Here is an 18,449-nt window from a genome sequence, read left to right on the forward strand (position 1 = left end):
TTGAGTTGAAGGAGGGACAGAGGGAGAGAATCTCAAGGAGACTTTGCACTGAGCCCAACGTGGGGCTCGATCCCAGGACTCTGAGATTATGACCTGAGCTGAAATCAAGAGTCTGATGCTCAACTGACTGAGCCATGCAGGCACCTCTGAGCTCACTGGTTTTAAAACAATTAAAAAATGAGGATACCTGGTGGCTCAGTTGGTTAACCTGCCTTCAGCTGAGGTCATGGGATCGAGTCCCGAGTCGGGGCTCCCTGCTCAGCGGGGAATCTGTTTCTCCCTCTCCCCCTCCCCCCAACTCATGCACACTCACTCTTGCGTGCCCACTCTCTCTCTCTCTCAAATAAATAAAACCTTTAAAAACATTTTTTAAGCGTTTAAAAAATGGACATCATATTCTCAATTTATAGTTATATAAATTCAAGTGTTCAGTATTTGTGTTTAGAAAAATTATGCTTTATTAAAGCTTTAAGTCTTGCATTTTTGTTATTGTCTCTTTAGGTTTTAACACAACAACAAACGTCGTCATTTTGGCAGGCACCAATCGACCAGATATTCTAGATCCAGCGCTGATGCGGCCAGGGCGCTTTGATAGGCAAATCTTTATTGGTGAGATGATCTTCATTGGGTTCAGTCCAGTTCTTTTGAGGAGAGATGTAACTGTTTCACTGTGATTTTTTTTTTTCCCCTTAAAAATAATTTCTCAAGGACCACCTGACATAAAAGGAAGAGCTTCTATTTTCAAAGTTCACCTCAGACCACTGAAACTGGACAGTGCCCTGGAAAAGGAGAAACTGGCAAGAAAACTTGCATCCTTGACTCCAGGGTTTTCAGGTGAGTGGAACAGAGCCCATTCTGTGTGTTAGTCCTTTAGGTCAATGACATTTGCCAGGTACCAGTTTACTTTTACCTCTCACCTTGGGGCCTCTTCAGTATATATTTTTACCTTTTTATGGTGGGAAATTTCACGCATCTACGGAAGTTGAGAAAATAGTGTAATGAAACCCTCTGCAGGCATCACCTAGCTTCAGGAACAATTATTAATTCATGTGGAACCTTCACATATACCCCACCCTCTTCCTCCTGCCTCTGGATTATTTGTATTTGGGTTTAGGGGGTTTGTTGTTGTTGTTGTTGTTAAGATTCATTTATTTGTTTGAGAGAGAGCGCACATGAGCCCTTGGTTGAGTGGACAGGCAGAGGGAGAATCTCAGGCAGACTCCCCGATGAACACAGAGCCTGCCATGGGGCTGGATCTCACCGCCCTGAGATCATGACCTGAGATGAAATCAAGAGTCAGACGCTCAACCAACTAACTGAGTCACCCAGGTGCCTTGTGAGGTTTTGGTTTTGTTTTTTTTTTTAAACAACTCTAATTGAGACAAAATTCACATACCATAAAATTCGTCTGTGAATTGTAAAGTATATGATTCAGTGGTTTTCAGTGTATTTACAGGGTTACATTGTAACTACTGTAGTCTAATTTTAGATAATTTTCATCACCCCAGAAGAATCCATTAGCAGCCACTCCCTCTACCCCCCCTAGGTAATGCCTCACCTACTTTCTGTTTCTATAGATTTTCCTATTCTGGACAGTTCATATAAAAAGAATTATGCAACATGCGATCTTTCCTGCATGGCTTCTTTCACTTAGCATAGTGTTTTCAGAGTTCAGCTGTGTTGCAGAATGTGTCAGCATTTCATCCCTTTTCCAGCTGGATCACGTTCCATTGTGTGGATAGACCACATCTTTATCCGTCGTTTGCGTTGTTTCCATCTTTCAGCTATTAGAGATAATGGTGCTATGAACGTCCATGTATAGGCCTTTTGTGTAGACATACGTTTCATTTCTCTCGTTATATACCTGGGAGTAGTGCTGCTGAGTCACTTTTTGAGGAACTACCAAACTGTTTTCTGAAGTGGCTATGCCATTTTACATTCTCTCCAGCAGAGTATGAGCGTTCCAGTTTGCCATGTTCTTGCCAATGCTCGTCATTGCCTTTTTATTGTAGCCACCCGGGTGTATCCTCATGGGTCCATTTGCATTTCTCTGATGACTATGGATGTTGAGCATCTTTGCTTGTGCTTATTCCAAGAGTTTTTAAATGTAAAATGTGAGCCTTTCTTAAAGAGGAACATTTAGAGAGTCTGAGAGGGTTATATATTTAAGTGTATGGTTAGAAGAAGATAGGCATCTCAAATGTCCTAACTTTTTTACTTGTTTCTTATCTTTGGACTTCGGAATTTATAACATTTCAGTGTTGATTGAGTATATACAGGTGTTATAGCTTATTTGAGTTACCATGTACTTCATCTGAAAAGTGAATTTAAAGAGACTTATGGGGGCACCTGGGTGGCTCAGTCGGTTAAGCGTCTGCCTTTGGTTCAGATCATGATCTCGGTCCTGAGATCCAGCCCCATGTCGGGCTCCCTGCTTAGTGGGGACTCTGCTTCTCCCTCTTCAGCCCACCCCCTGGCCCCAGTCATACTGTCTCTCTCTCAAATAAGTTAAATTAATTAATTTTTAAAAAGAGACTTATGGATCTAGAAAGCATTTGGCAGGCTTCACATATTTAACTTCAGTTACTTAACTGAATGCACTGAGTTATTTTAATGCTTATGTTCATTATATTTCAGCGTGTTGCCTGATATCCACATTAGTCACTCTCCCAGCAGAGCTTGTAGAACTAAGTTAATTAATGGGCATTTTTTAAAGACTGTCTTAGTTCACTGTTGTATGAGCCATATTGCCTATAAAGGTAGCTGCCCATAATTGTCTACTTACTACTAATACTTGCTTCTTAGTTCAAAGGACCAGGATTGTACCAGGTTACTACTGAATGCTAGAAGAGCTTACGGTTATCATGAATCAAACTGAATTATATTACATTAAACCCTATTCAGTCTACTGCTGGTTGAGAAACTGACTGTGGATATGGTTATCCATAATGTGTGACGAATCAGTTCGAGTATATTTGGTGGGTAAGCTGTTCTGTACATTCATTTTGTAGGAGCTGATGTTGCTAATGTCTGTAATGAAGCGGCTCTGATTGCTGCGAGACACCTTTCAGATTCCATAAATCAGAAACACTTTGAACAAGCAATTGAGCGAGTGATTGGTGGTAAGCAAACTGAATGTAACTCAAGTCAAAAGGCTGATAAAATGAGTTTGAGGCCATGGGTTTTTCTGTTTTGGCAAGATCTAGAAGCAAAGAAAAGTCTATCCACCCAGCCTAGGGTTACCATGGACCTGCTGTGTTTCCTCAGTGCTGCGAGGGTGCACCCCCACCCCCAGCCACGGTCTTGTAGAGATGGATGCTGTTGGCTTGGGTGAGTCTGAGACAGACAGCATTGCACAGCACAACTTACTCACATGGCAGCAGGCAGCAAAGTGTCTTCCCCTGAATTATACCAGTCCAGTGTTTTGAAGGAAACCTTTCTGTTTCCAAAAATCGTATTGCTTGAACTAAATGTGCTCTCTGCTAGGTATAGGTGATGGGTAAACAGCTATAACAACTGTTTAGGCAGGAAATGCTCACCCCACAAGCACAGTCAGGGATATACATAAGCTGTTTTCTTTGCTTTCTGGGGAGCTTACAATTTAATACCCATAAAAAGATAACTAGCAATTCCAGAGCTTGGGCATTCAAAGAAGGGAAGGGCACTGGGGTCAGGCAGGGCTCTACAGGAGAGGCGGGATTTAAAGCAGGCTCAATTGAAAGACGAGGTTGGTGTCAGAGTGGCAGGAACAGAAGGTGGTTGGTAGCAGTGTTATACCCTATGTGTGTTTCAGGGAGGGAAGGTAAGCCAGTCAGACTAAGTTCCTTTGGGAGGTAAGGCAAAGCTGGAAATAATTGCTTAAGTCTAGATTTTAGAAAGCCTTGAACGTTAAGCTAAAGGGCTTTTTAAACTATTGTCCTGCGGCCAGTATTGAACTAACGTGGAATTTTTCTTGAGTCATTGAGTAGCATGATAATCAGTGATATTTTAATAAAAAGACTCTGACGTTGAAGAAGAGGGAAGCATCTGAAGGCAGAGACCCTTGTAGTCATTAATGTGAGATAGTGGATTTTAGCATAAGTTGTTCCAGTGGTAATAGGCAAAAAATAAAGGACAGCCTTACAGGCCTTGGGAAGAATGGGGTGCTTCAAGAGGCAGCTGGTTTGGCAGAAGATGAGATGGGCAGAATTTGAGATGGGGCAGGCTATCCATGTGGCACTGTGCAGCACCACAGTGCCACAGACTGTGGTTCCTATGGCGTGGGGGTGGGTGAGAGGGCTCCGGGGGAAGGGCCCACACAGTAAACACTTCCTGCATTTGGTAGCAGAGGGGAGGAAAGTGAGCCAGTGGAGTCACCAGAGCTTGCGTGCCACAGGCCCAGAAGGTGCATCAGTGAATAAGACAAGGAAAAGATGCCATTAAAGGAGACCCAGGAGGTTAGAAGAGATGGAAGATAAGGGCAAAGACACGTTTATAAAGCACTCGTGAGCAAGATCAAGTGATGTGAGACATTGAGGAGGATGACCTTGGATTTGGCAACGAGATTGTTCTTGGTGACTTCTGACATGACAGTTTCAACTGAGTGGATAATACAAAGCCAAATTAATGGAGAGTCCAGCGAGGATCTAGAGGCTAGTATAGCAGTGTGTTTAAGCTGGATTAGGTGCTACGTAAATAACCCTTGAACGAATGAATGGACTACTTATTCTAGAAATTCGTTACTGAAAGGAAAAAATCTAAGTTGATAGAGTTGTAAGTAGAATGGAAGCAATTCACTGTAGAGGCCGGTGAAAGCTGCATATCTGTCTATGCCTTTTAGGTGGGGGGACAGTCGGTGCTCAGTGTGAAAGACGCCAGGGTGGCAAGTCCAAGAGGGGCTCTCGCTCTGAGGTGCACAGACACTTACCTGCTCACAGCTCAGCTACCAGTTTACACTGGCCACAAGCAGTTGTCCTGGAGTAGGCACCCTGGGAAAATGTAAACTTCGAGGGATAAACTGGGGTGGTGGGGTCAGGGTTCTTGTTTTCTTATATAAGCAAGAACTGTTATCTCTACTTATTAACTCTCCTTCGGTAAGTCTCCGCCCTTCCAGCTCTGTTATTCTCCTGGGTTATGTTATTGGGAACATAGCACTCTTTTTTTTTTTTTAAATCTTTCAGACTCACTAAGATGTTATCATTTGAGAAATTCTCTCAGATGTGTTACCTTGAACACAACAAAACTACTTTTGTCACACGTGGCGATTTGTATTAGTACAAACTATGTCTCTGTGGTACAAAAGGGCAAAGGAGGTTTAGTATCCACCTTGATCCAGGCCAGAGAACTTGTACTTGGAGTAGGGGTCCCCCCACCCAGGGGGGTCTCTTGGGTTTATTTTCTCAGGTCTACCCCGCTGCTGGCTCTTGGATCCCCCTGGGTCAGTTGATTAGTGTGCCTGGTATTGTAGCATTGGCCTAGCCAACTCGCTGACTAGGTATTTTCAGATCTTCAGCCAGCTCCCTTCCTCCTCTGTTGTATGCCTTCCATCAGGAACAGAGAGCAAGCAGTCTCATGCCTGTTTGTTTACCTAGCGTTTGGTAATTCCAAGTACCTGCATTAAAAAGGAGATCATTCCAGACCTCTTTGTCTTCTCTGAATTTTATGTTTTAAAGTGACTTAGGTGCTGAATTGTACTTTGCATTTTTATTGCCCAAGATATATGGCTCAAAAGAGTGGGAGAGTTAGGAAAAAAGTGGGCCTGGGGGTAGTGAATGCATTCTGTAGGGAGCTGGGTGTATTTTAGAGTTGGCCCTTCACTTTTAGTCTGAATGTGGTTGGGAATTTCCAAGCTATCATAGGCAGCTTAGTCTCTAAGTCACCTTTTAGATAAGGCAGTGTGTTGATTGTACAACTATCTTTTTATGTCGGTGCCACTGAGGCAGTGGTTTTGGTTTTTTGTTACTATTTTGTCAGGCTTAGAGAAAAAAACCCAGGTTCTGCAGCCCGAGGAGAAGAAGACCGTGGCGTACCATGAGGCAGGTCATGCAGTTGCCGGGTGGTATCTGGAACATGCGGACCCACTTTTAAAGGTAAAGCAGTTTGTTGAACAGTAAGCAAGCCAACTGATCCTGTGAGCAATTACTTGAGGAGAAAATGGCATTCCCACAAAGGATAGGCTTTAGCCAAGACAGCTGGTAATGATGGTGGGATGAAGAGGTTATGCAAACCCTCCTGCAGAGAAGTTACAAAGTTTGGAAAGAAAACTTATTTAGGGGCGCCTGGGTGGCACAGCGGTTAAGCGTCTGCCTTCGGCTCAGGGCGTGATCCCGGCTTTCTGGGATCGAGCCCCACATCAGGCTCCTTCACTATGAGCCTGCTTCTTCCTCTCCCACTCCCCCTGCTTGTGTTCCCTCTCTCGCTGGCTGTCTCTATCTCTGTCGAATAAATAAATAAAATCTTTAAAAAAAAAAAAAAGAAAACTTATTTAAAGGGATGGAACAGTGTCCAAAGGAGACCAAAGCTGGAGGAGAGCTTCCTTTTGAAAAGCAGTAGCTGCAGTGGATTAGAATTGGGAGCTCGTGGCTGCCTTGCCTGAGGGTTTTTTCTATGGCCACAGCGATGGAAGAGGCTGATCTTATCATAGTGAGGTGGCAGAGGAAAGAATTTGGGATTTGAAGAATATTGGAAATTTAACAGGAAAATCCTGGAAGCAAGAAAGCTACAGAGGAATGAGACCCACTCCAAGTAGAAACTGCCCAGCTCCCTAGCTGACCACTAAACTATGCCTGCACAGGGAGACCCCAGAGAGCCTGGCAAAAAAGAAAGCAGAGACCGAAGGGAAATCTGAAAGATGGGTGCATGAAGTGAGATTGGTATATTTTTGCTTTTTCAACTGAGTGTGGTCCCCAGACTGGTGTAGCATGAACAACAGGAAGCCGCAGTCTGACTTGCAATGTCAGGGGACGACTGGAAATGGAGGGGGATCCCCTGAAGCAAGGGGACTACAGAGAAGATAACATTAAAGTGTGCAGAAAACATCCTAGATAGAGGTGCCTGGCTGGTTCAGTCAGTAAAGGGTACCACTCTTGTTGACCTTGGGGTAATGAATTCAGGCCCCACGTTGGGGTAGAGTTTACTTTAAAAAATAAATAAATACGGAAATAAATAACCACCATAGAGAATCTACAGAGAAGCCACTAGAACCAATAAGTGAAATTAGCAAGGTTACAGAATTCAGGATCCGTATACAAAAATCAGTTGTATTTCTATATATTAGCAATGAACAATTAGAAAATGAAATTTTACAAATTCAGTTTCATTTACAACAGCATCCAGAAACATGAAATATGTAGGGATACATTTATTAAGGTACTTGTAGGATCTGTGAAACAAGACCTAAATAAAAACAGAGATATAGGGATGCCTCGGTGGCTCAGTTGGTTAAACATCTGCCTTTGGCTCAAGTCATGATCCCAGAGTCCTGGGATCGAGTTCTGCACTGGGCTCCCTGCTCAGCAGGGAGTCTGCTTCTCCCTCTGCCCCTCCTCCCACTCATTCTCTCTTGCTCGCTCTCTCTGTCAAATAATAAAATCTTTTTTTTTTAAAGATTTTATTTATTTATTTGACAGACAGCCAGCGAGAGAGGGAACACAGGCAGCGGGAGTGGGAGAGGAAGAAGCAGGCTCCCAGCGGAGAAGCCTGATGTGGGGCTCGATCCCAGAACGCTGGGATCACGCCCTGAGCCGAAGGCAGACGCTTAACGTCACCACCCAGGCGCCCCATGTCAAATAATAAAATCTTAAAAAAAAAAAAAAAAAAAGAGAGATATACTATTTCCTTCAATGTTATCACCATTCTCCCTAGATTCATGTATAGTTTCAGTAATCTCTGTCATAGACATAGCAGAATTTTTTTGTAGAAATTGATAAGCACATCTAAAATTTATATGGAAATCAGGTCAACTAGGATAGCCAAAACAGTAAGTTTGAAGGGGTTACACTGCCAATTTTAAGACCTTGTATATAGCTACAGTAATGAAGAGTAGTATTGTGGAAGGGACTAAACAGATCAGTGGGATGGAATAGAGCCCAGACATAGAGCCTCACACATAATTGATTTTCAACAGAGGTGCCACAGTAATTCAAGGTGGGGAGGATTGTCTTACCAACAAATGATTCTGGCAGCTCACTGTTCATGTGGGGAAAAAGGTTATTGACTCTCAAAAAAATTTAATTTGAAATAGTTTGTAAAAGCTAAAACAATAAACTTTTAGAGGAGAACGTCGGTCAAAATCTTTGTAACCTTAAATAGGCAAAATGTCTTAGTACACAAAAAGCATGAACCACAGAGGAAAAAGTTAATAAATGGGATCTCATCAAAATTAAAAATGTTTTGTCTTTGAAAGACACTGTTAAGAAAATGAAAAGCAAGACACATATTCTGAAAAAACTTGCAGTATATATATATGACAAAGGGCTTGTATCTAGAATATGGAAAAAAAAAAAAAACACCTCTTAAAACTCAAAAATAAGCAACCCAGTGAAACCATGGGCAGAAGAGCTGAAGGTATACAAGTGGACATGAAGCACATGAAGATACTCAATTTCATTAGTCATCAGGAGAGTGCAAACTAAACCACAGTGAAATACCACCACATACCCACTGGGATGGTCAAAGTTAAAAAGTTAGTCCTAAGTGTTGGTAGATGTCAGTCTAGCCGGAGCTCTCATCCATTGATGATGAGAATGTGAAATGCTATAACCATTTTGAAAAACAGTTTGGCAGTTTCTTATGAAGGTAAACAAATGCTTCCATACCACCAAACAATCTCACTCCTCTATAATCACCCAAGAGAAATAAAAACATGTCCACACAAAGACTTTAACTGCTTCATTCATAATAGCAGTAAGCTGGAGACAACCCTGATGTCCCTCAGGAATGAAGTGGGTGTTTGGGGTATTTATACAATGTAATGTTACCCAGCAGTAAAAATGAATGAACTACTAATACACATAGCAGTGCTGGTGAATCTCAGAAACGGTGAAAGAAACCAGACACATTAAAGTACATACTGTGTGATTCCGTTTATATGCAGTGCCAGAAATTAATCCATAGGGGGGCGCCTGGGTGGCGCAGTCGTTAAAGCGTCTGCCTTCGGCTCAGGGCGTGATCCCGGCGTGCCGGGATTGAGTCCCACATCGGGCTCCTCCGCTGGGAGCCTGCTTCTTCCTCTCTCACTCGTCTGCTGTGTTCCCTCTCTCGCTGGCTGTCTCTCTGTCACATAAATAAAAATAAAATCTTAAAAAAAAAAAAAAAATTAATCCATAGGGACTGGTCGCATATCCCCAGCTGGGCCTGGAGTGTAGCCGGGTGGGCAGGGGAGCGAAGACTGACCAGAAAGGAATACAAATGAACTTTGCAGGACGAAGAAAAGATTTTGTATCTCTGTTGTGGTAGGAGGTTGTGTTTGTCAAAACTCATTGGACTGTACATTTTAAATGGGTGTATTTACTGGATATAAACTATCCCTCAATAAAGTTGATTTTTTTTTTTTTTAATTTAAGGAATTTACTCTGTTGCAAAAAGCACTAGGAAAGAAAATGCAGGCTGCCGAGCACCTAGGTCTGCCTGCCTTCCCCTTGGTCCTGTAAAGGAGGAGGTGGCTGGGGCTCCATGAAGTTGAATGGCACCTAGGCTTGAGCTGTCAGAAGGAGCCCTCCCTCACCAGCTGTCCTTTGGTCAAGACTAAATAATTTCAAGTGTGTTTTATAAAAAGACAAGAAATACTTTGTAGAACTCTAAGGCGAAGTTATTCTAAGAGAAAATACTCCCCCTGAACAGTCAGCTCCTGCTAGATCTCGTCTTGCCAAGGCTGACGGGTTGCCCAGCTGCTGTGCTTAGGTTTCGGCAGCGAGCTTATCTATATATGGATAAACATCGTGGTCAGCGTTTGGTGGCGGAATCCTCAGCATTTTGCGTGTTTTCTACTTGCCAGGTCTCCATCATCCCGCGGGGCAAAGGACTAGGTTACGCCCAGTACCTACCCAAAGAACAATACCTGTACACCAAAGAGCAGCTCTTGGACAGGATGTGCATGACCCTGGGCGGCCGGGTGTCGGAAGAAATCTTCTTTGGAAGGATTACAACCGGTGCTCAAGATGACTTGAGAAAAGTAACTCAGAGTGCCTACGCTCAAGTAAGTATATGAAATGGAGTGTTTCTTCCTTGCTTTCTCACGTTTGCCAAGAAATGGACATTTGTGGCTGGCTCTGAAACAGTACTGTTGGGTTGAACAGCTTAGGCTTTTCAGGCAAGAATTCCCGAAAGAAACAGGTTTTTTTTTTTGGTGGTATAACATTTAAAGTTTACAGATTTCTCCCGCTATCTGAATGTCGAGCATTCCTATTAAACCTTTTGAAAGCTGAAATGACTGAAAGCGAAGAAGCAGTTACTGTTAATTGAGATGGAGAAGTTTCTGAAAGCTACCAGACCGCAAAACTAACCTCTGGTAGACTGCTAGACCTTGGGACACGTCTTGTCATGGAGCCTGGCAGTGCTGCTCACTGCTCAGGGGTGTGCTGCTTCTGGAACAGCTCACTGCAGAACACATGCGGAATGCTCTTTTCACCTTTTTTCATAACAGGGAAAGTCCTCTTTCAGTTTCTTCCGGTTGGCGAAAGAGGTACTGCTGTAGGTCTTCCGGCAGTACTGCTGTAGGTCCAAAATGAAGCGGCACAAGATGAACTTTCGAAAGGCAGGGGCTACCTATATTACTAAGAGTCTACAAAGCACGTATGCAGAGTTTAAAGTTCTATTGTAAGCCTCCGTGATCCCACAGTGCAACACTGCCGGTACTCGAAGAGCTGTCCCTAAGAGCGTCCCTTCTTGGTCCCCTCCCTTCCTGCTGGACCAGCCGCTCTCCTGACTTGTTACTGCCATACCCACATTTTCCTTGTTTATCCCTGGTGCATACATCCCCAAACAATACAGTTTTGCTGTCTCGGAACCTCATATAGATGACTTTCTTTGGAAACTCCTATCGCCCATATGTCAGCTTTTCTTCTAGTCTGTCCCTTTTTTAAGTCTTTTTTATTTATTTGATAGAGAGCGGGAGAGCATCCCTAAAAAAATAGTCTTTTTTAAAAAAGACTTGAGGGGCGCCTGGGCAGCTCAGTCTGTTGAGTGTCTGCCTTCGGCTCAGGTCATGACCCCAGGGTCCTGGGATCAAGCCCCACGTCAGGCTCCCTGCTCAGCGGCGAGTCTGCTTCTCCCTCTCCCTCTGCCCTTCCCCCCCAGCTCATGCTCTCTCGCTCTCTCTCAAATTAATTAATTAAAAAAAAACAAAAACCAAGTGTGGCTTCCTGCTTTCTGAGTTCTCTTGGCTCTGTTCCCACTCCTCACTTTCATCTGGGCCTTCTCTTTTCTAGTCAATTTGGATTTTACTTTCAGAAACTTCTTAATGTGGGGCTTTTTGGTTTTGGGGGCTCCTAGGGTCCGGGCTAGGCCCCATGTCTTCAGGTAACAGGAAAATGCACACGCTTTTTCCAGGATCCCTTGTTCTCAGGTTGGCACACTGCCCTTTCCCGGAAGAGCCTGGAGGGCAGGTTTATCCTCTTGGGTCTGTCGGATCCTTCTTGCTTCTCTCCTTGCCCTCACGCAGGGAGAAGTATCTTGCGGGTCTCATAGATGTTGTCCATGGGTTTCTTGTCTTGTGTCCCTAGTTGAGTAGTTTAAAATGCTATCCATTGCTGCACTGCCTGCACAGAACACCCTTGTCCACTCAGCCAACCCAGGGCTGCCATGTAGATTGTGCCAGGTTAAAGAGGTATTACAGTGAAGTGTGCAGAGTTAATGCCATTATAAAAACTCCCTGTCATTTTATAAGTCAGCCTGTCAGCAGAACCCAGTGCCCACCACTAACCATGTATTCTTTTCCAGATTGTTCAGTTTGGCATGAATGAAAAGGTTGGGCAAATCTCCTTTGATCTCCCACGTCAAGGCGATATGGTTTTAGAGAAGCCTTACAGCGAAGCCACTGCCAGACTGATAGATGACGAAGTACGGATACTTATTAATGATGCTTATAAAAGAACAGTGGCTCTCCTCACAGAGAAGAAAGCTGATGTGGAGAAGGTAGGTGCTAGTCATATGAATAATTCTCCACGTGGTTTTTCCAAAAAAAGAAAAAGAAAGAAGGGTTAAAGTGATGGATTGACTATTTGGGTTAGTTTATAGACAGTAGCATTTCCTGTAACTGGCTAAGTCTTGGTTCCTTTCTTCATTCTGATTCTGTGTCTGCTCTGTCTCGGAGCCGGTGGAAGTGCAGTAGTGAGCAAAAGGAGGACACAGCCCCAGCACTTGTGGCTGTTAGAATGTGAGTGCAGGATTAATGGAATCTGATAATAACCACAAAATACACAAGTGAGGCAGCCCTCCCCCTACCGTGTGTGTTACCCGTACGCCTCAGTAAGGAGCACAGTGGACTGATGGGAATTTACCGTTGTCTTTCACCTCTGGAATAAACAGGTAGTGATGAAAGTGTAAATAAAAGCTAGCCCACGTGAAATTGGCACATGAAAATTACCTTTGGTTTAATTTTGAGCTTTGCGAATAAATACGTTCTGTGTTTTCTGTCCTACTTCATAGGATAGCTCCTACCAAAGGGAGGGCTTCCTTCTGAATTCAGTGGATTTCTTGCATCCAGTAAACTACTAATTATTCAGAATCCATGCAACCCAAATTAGAATTTTTTTTCTTTGAACATTCCACATTCCTAAGGCACAAAGGAGAAAGCCTTCTAGGAGGGATTGCCACGAATAAAAGAATATTCCAAGATATGCTGTTCCATCAGTAAGGCAATCCAGAAGCATCTGAGATGTCTTTTCACAAAAGTGCCCAGTGCAGGCGGAGAGAGGGGGAGCCCTGCACACTGGAAAGCACACACACGAGCTCTGAGAGGAAGATCAGAGTGGTCGGTGAAAGCTTCGTATAGAAGATAGAACCGAGATTTTATGTAGAAGGGTAGTCAGATTATAGTGAACTAGTTGAGGATGGGAGCAGATGGCGGCGTGGAGGCCTGGGGAGCAGGAAGTGTGTGGGGAGCAGGGCAAGGCTGAGTGGATAGTTGGGAGGGAGCTGCAGTATGGAGGTTCTCAAAAGCTAGCTAGAAGGTTTAGAAACACAGTTTTAGAAATAAGAGTGACCTTCAAAATGATCTGATCCAGCCCCTTCGTTTTATAGCAAGGCGTCCTTAAAGAGTGTTGAAACGATGAAGTTCATCATTGCAGGAGAGCGTGGCGGCAGTGTGCCAGCCCGGGGGAGTGGCAGAGACCAGCTCAGAGGCTGCTGCGGGTCTCACAGTCTTGACACGGTGCTGGGGCTAGCAGTGGAAGTAGGGCAAAGGCAGATCTGAAAAAGCTGATTGGTTTAAAAAAAATTGATTGGTTAAATGCACAGAGTGAACTAGAAGAAAGCCCTTGAGATGACTCCTAGTGGCAAACACAGGGGGTGGGGGTCACTCTCGAACCCAAGAGAACACAGGCAGTGGGCATTTGCAAATGAAATAAGAACAGCAGGTCCAGACTGGAGATAGGATCTATTGGTGGTCCCCCCATAGCCAGTTGTGGAAAAGAAGGACCTAAGCTATGGAAGACAGTGGAGGAGCTCACTCAAGACCCCTGGCTGCAGGAGGACAGTGTGCATACACGGATTCAAGAGGAAGATTCCAGGTGCACGCCATAGGTGCCAACCAGGTCCAGGGAGTTTCACCCAGTTACCTATCCTTCTGCATGTACGATGCATGTACTGACAGTGGTAACAAAGACATGTTTGGGAAAGGGAAATTGGTTCAACGGAGTGAGGATCTTGAAACATTGCAGTGTTCTGAAGTACTGTTTGGTCCATTTGAGAAAATAAAATCTGTGAAGAGTAATGTTGAGCCAGTCAGGAGATAGGGAGCCATCAAGAGGAGACGTGGCTGGAGAGTTTGCTGCTTGGACTAGTGTCCTCCAAATTCCGGGCCTCAGTTTACTCCTTTGCTAGACAGGATAATACATAAGGGCTAAGCTTTAGGAGAATAAGAGTAACCGGCTAGCATCCACCCATCATCTCATGTGCACCAAATACTGCATAAGATGTATAAACTTCTCTAAAGCTCCCTGCAGCCTCAGGAGGTTGAAACATTATCATCCCATTTTACAGAAGAAATGAGCACATGGAGAGGTTAAATAACTTTGCTTAGGGTCATGCAGTTGATAAGCAGCAAGACCAGGATTTGGACCCAGTGTTCTGTCTGCAGAGCCCTTGCCATTAACCTCTGACCAAGCCTGTGTTGTTGAATGTGGCTAGTCCCAGTTGAAGTGTGCTCTGAGCACACTGGGTTCTAAAGACTTGCCATGAAAAGAAAAAAAAAAAAAAAGAATGTAAAATATCTCATTGTTTCTATCATTACTTTGTTAAATGTAGTTAAATGCAGTTAAAATGATACTGTGTGTGGGGCACCTGGGTGGCTTGGTTGAGTGTCCAACTCTTAATTTCAGCTCAAGTCATGATCTCAGGGTCATGGGATTGGGCTCTGTGTCAGGCTCCACACTCAGCTTGGAGTCTGCTTGAGATTCTCTCTCTCTCCTCTCCCTCTGCCCCTCCCCCCTTCCTCACTCTCTAAAATAAATAAATAATAAATAAATAAATAAATAAATAAATAAATAAATAAATAAATCTTTTTGAAAAATGATACTGCATTTGATATATTAGGTTAAATAAAATATATTACTGCAGCGTAAGTGGTTACCCACAACTGTGTAGATAGGCAAATTAAGAATTAATGGTGGTTTAAGAAGATAACCTGGTTAGGTTTTTAAGAGTTTTTATCCCTTAGAAATAGAGACCAAAATATATATGGATAAAATATGACAGCTGGGGTTTTCTTTAGAGTAATCTAGGGAGTAGATGAGACAAAAATGGCTCTAATTTGAGGACTGTTGATAGTGGCTACATGGGGATATGTTATTTTCCGCTTTTATGCATATTTGCGATATTCCATAATAACGTTTTTTTTTTAAATTGATAAAACAGAATAAAATTGCTTTATTATTTGGTATCCTTAAAACCATGGCATCTAGTGTAAAAGTGCAGGTAAGTCAAATTTCTAAGTAGGGAGTTACCTTAGGAACTAAATCTATTTTATGAGGTCAATTGATATTTTAACCTGCTTTGCTGTCTTTGTAAAGGTCAGACGCTCTGATAACCATTGTCTTGCTCCCCTGCCACCCTTACTCACCTCCATACACATAGTTGGTCAGGTGTCCCTTTCCTGATGTCCTGTTAAGATGTGCACTGTCAGATTTGTGGTTCAAGCATAGAAATGACTAGAACTTCAAGATACATGTGTTCATATAAACCTTCCTGGCTTCCTTTTGTATCTCTGCCCTTGTCTTTATCTTTTCCAACTAACAACTTTTTAAATTTCTTGCTTACCCTATTTCTACCCTTTCCTTCAAATTGCCCTCCCAGCCACTTCTATAAGTTTGTAATGTGTTCTTCCAGAACTTCTTTGTGTACATGTAAGCACATAAAAAGATAGATATTTCTCTCCTTTTAAAGGCAAATGTAGCATACGGTAAGGGGTGTGCATCTTGCTTTTTCTCACTGAACATGCCTCTCTAAGATGAATATAGAGCAGATTTTTCATTACAGGTGCATACTTGTTCACTGTGTGAATGTATCAAAATGTATTTAGCTCCTCTCTTACTGGTGGACATTTGTTTTTCCAATATTTTGTATATTTTACTCTAAAATCCTGGGACCTTGTCCATATCTTTTTCAGCGGTCTTAAATCCTGTTTGTGATGGGGTTAGCTATGAATAAAAAAATCACTAGCTTTGCAAAAACTTTGCGAAGTAATTGTGTTTAATGGGAATTGTTCATATTTCAGGTTGCTCTTCTATTATTAGAAAAAGAAGTGTTAGATAAGAATGATATGGTTGAACTTTTGGGCCCCAGACCATTTGCGGAAAAATCTACCTATGAAGAATTTGTAGAAGGCACTGGCAGCTTGGATGAGGACACTTCGCTTCCAGAGGGCCTTAAGGACTGGAACAAAGAACGGGAAAAGGAGAAGGAGGAGCCCCAGGATGAGAAAATCGCCAACCAGATCCGAGAAGGGAGACCATTTTAGCTTGTGGCTTCGTGGTCGACTCTGGCTTTCTCAGAGGAATAAGGGCACTGCGGGGTTAATCACAACCATCTGCTGACCTGGTTGAGATGGTGGGAAGAGGAGTCCTTAGTCCTCAGCCTCTGAAGTCACTGCCTGGGTGTCAGGGTGACTTTCTAAAGGCCCAGGAGAATGTGTCCCCGAGCCCGCCAGGCTCTCAGACAGTGGCTGGGAGCGTGGAGAGGGCACCCAGCGCCGCTCCCTCTGCCATCCGTGGTGCCGGCTGATGTGTGTCGGGGATCAATCGACCATCCGTGGAGGCTTGCCCGTGGGGGAGAGGTGTATTTTTCTCTTTCCATCACCCACTCTTCATTCCTATTTCCCTTCAGAGTTTCCCTCTGTGGATGAGCTGTGAAATTACATTGGAGTCCTGATAAGGATATTTTAATTTGACTTAATACTTCAAAGATTGAATCCAGATCACATGTTGCTGTTTTAATGGAATGGTTTTCTATGGAGAGCTGTAGCATACCTACAAACATGAATGTATTATGTAAATACGGCTTCTTTACATCAGAAATAAAGTGTACTGTACTTTTTTCCTTCTGAACTCAACAAAGGGTTACTGTTGTATGCTTGCGGTATTTTCTTTTAGGAAACATAATGGAAAGGAATTAAGTGTTCTGATGGGAGAGAGGAATCCTTCAAAACCTCAGTCCTGCTGGTTCTTACCAGCTCCCACAAGAGGCTTGGTAACTTCTAGATTCGTACATTCTGGAGTGATGAATTCTGGATATAAAGTACATTAATGCAAAGTCAGTGCAAGAATCAGTGATAATGGCATCAGGTACATCTGGTCATGTAAGGCTGGTCACTAGGCTGGTCATGACCAGACGTTGGTCCTGGCAGCTGGGTCTGGCAGTCACTGTCTGATCATAGCAGGTCCGGCGGCTGTCCCAGGCCATCACGTGGCTCTGTTATTTCAGCTTGCCTTGTGTGTTCTTGATGCAGTTAAGTATGTTGTGGGAACAACGGCTTCTCAGACTTGAGGCAGATTCCGATGGCATCCTGGGAGCAGCACTGGACCGCTGGGGAGGGAGGCGGCGTGGGCAGGCTGCTCTGTCCCGGGACCACGCCTCCAGGTGGCCCAGAGATGCCGAGCTCCAGCTCACCGGACCGCAGAACCGTCTGTGTGGACGCCGGAACTCAGTATTCCAGGAGCATGGGAGCCCCCCTCCGCTCATACTGCAGTCTCTCAGCTGCTCTGCCCAGTGACCTGCAGAGGTAACACATTGACTGCGTCTCTTCCTCAGAGGATGTTTGTGGGAGGTGATTCAGGGAAGAATTGTTTGAAGGCTGTATGATTCACTTGGCCGTCAGGGTGTCAGTGTGCTGTTCCCCACGCAATCCGTAGACAGTGAGGAGACTGTACTTCCTCATGCCACTGCAGGGAGAGGCGCCAGCAAGTGCAGGAGTCTGGTAGGCCTTGGCTGCGAGGCCTCCTGAGTGGAATGAAGTGGGTGGTGCCAAACATGAGTCAGGTTTGATTCAGTAAGGAAAGGGACAAAGCTGTGCATGAGGTGGTTGGTCAGATGGTAACTCACGTCTGCATTTCTAATTCAAGCTTGTGGAGTCTTAGAAGGCAGCCAGCATGGCCTGGAATAGCTACCACAGCCGTCCTCGGGTTTCCTGCTCTGCACAAGGAGGCCCACAGCACTGCGGTGAGCAATGCTCATGTTGGCTCCCTCATGGAGCCTGACTCACACCAGCGGCTCACAGCACTCATCCTTTCTCTCTCCCAAGGTCAGTCAAACTTACACATTTCCAGGTTAGATGTGGATGATAAGATACTTATTTTTACTGTGGTCTCACAAAGGATAGTTCCGATTTCTGCAGAAATGGGGCCTGTTTTCACCACAGTTCAAGTCATGCTGTGGTCTTTAGTGATTCCCTGTCTTCCCAAGGTTGGGGCTCAGCACAGAATAGTTATTGGGTGTAAGCCATGGCATCACAGAGCTCGGGCCTTCTGTCAGGTGGGGGAGCTAGGTTATACTGTGGGGTAACCCCAGATCCAAATAGCTCCAAATGACAGTCATTTCTTCCTCGCTCCTTCCTTGTCCAACAAAGGTCAGAGGGGGCTGTGCTCAGCAGTTACTGGAGGAATCCGTCAGAGTCAAGAGTTGAGGGTCCAGAACTAGCATTTAGACACTTCGACCTGGAAGTGACGTGCTATTCACATTCTTTTGGCCAAAGCAAAGTCACGTTCACAGCTAACTTCAAAGGGGCAGAAAGAAAGAAACCAGAAACACTGGTGAACAGC

General features: G+C 44.1%; 1 protein-coding gene across 1 annotated transcript in view; it reads left to right on the plus strand.

Moving 5' to 3' along the window:
• The window catches only part of AFG3L2 (AFG3 like matrix AAA peptidase subunit 2), a 45,254-nt gene extending 28,506 nt beyond the window's left edge, over positions 1–16,748 (plus strand). Inside the window, exons 11-17 of the mRNA XM_026486265.4 lie at positions 502–609; positions 709–834; positions 3,012–3,122; positions 5,953–6,068; positions 9,974–10,174; positions 11,917–12,111; positions 15,911–16,748. Of these exons, the coding sequence (XP_026342050.1) occupies positions 502–609; positions 709–834; positions 3,012–3,122; positions 5,953–6,068; positions 9,974–10,174; positions 11,917–12,111; positions 15,911–16,153 (1,100 nt within the window). The 3' untranslated portion in view covers positions 16,154–16,748. The remainder of the gene's footprint in view (positions 1–501; positions 610–708; positions 835–3,011; positions 3,123–5,952; positions 6,069–9,973; positions 10,175–11,916; positions 12,112–15,910) is intronic.
• Positions 16,749–18,449: the final 1,701 nt, after the last annotated feature.

This window comes from Ursus arctos, unplaced genomic scaffold (genome assembly GCF_023065955.2).
Source record: "Ursus arctos isolate Adak ecotype North America unplaced genomic scaffold, UrsArc2.0 scaffold_34, whole genome shotgun sequence".
Taxonomy (NCBI): domain Eukaryota; kingdom Metazoa; phylum Chordata; class Mammalia; order Carnivora; family Ursidae; genus Ursus; species Ursus arctos.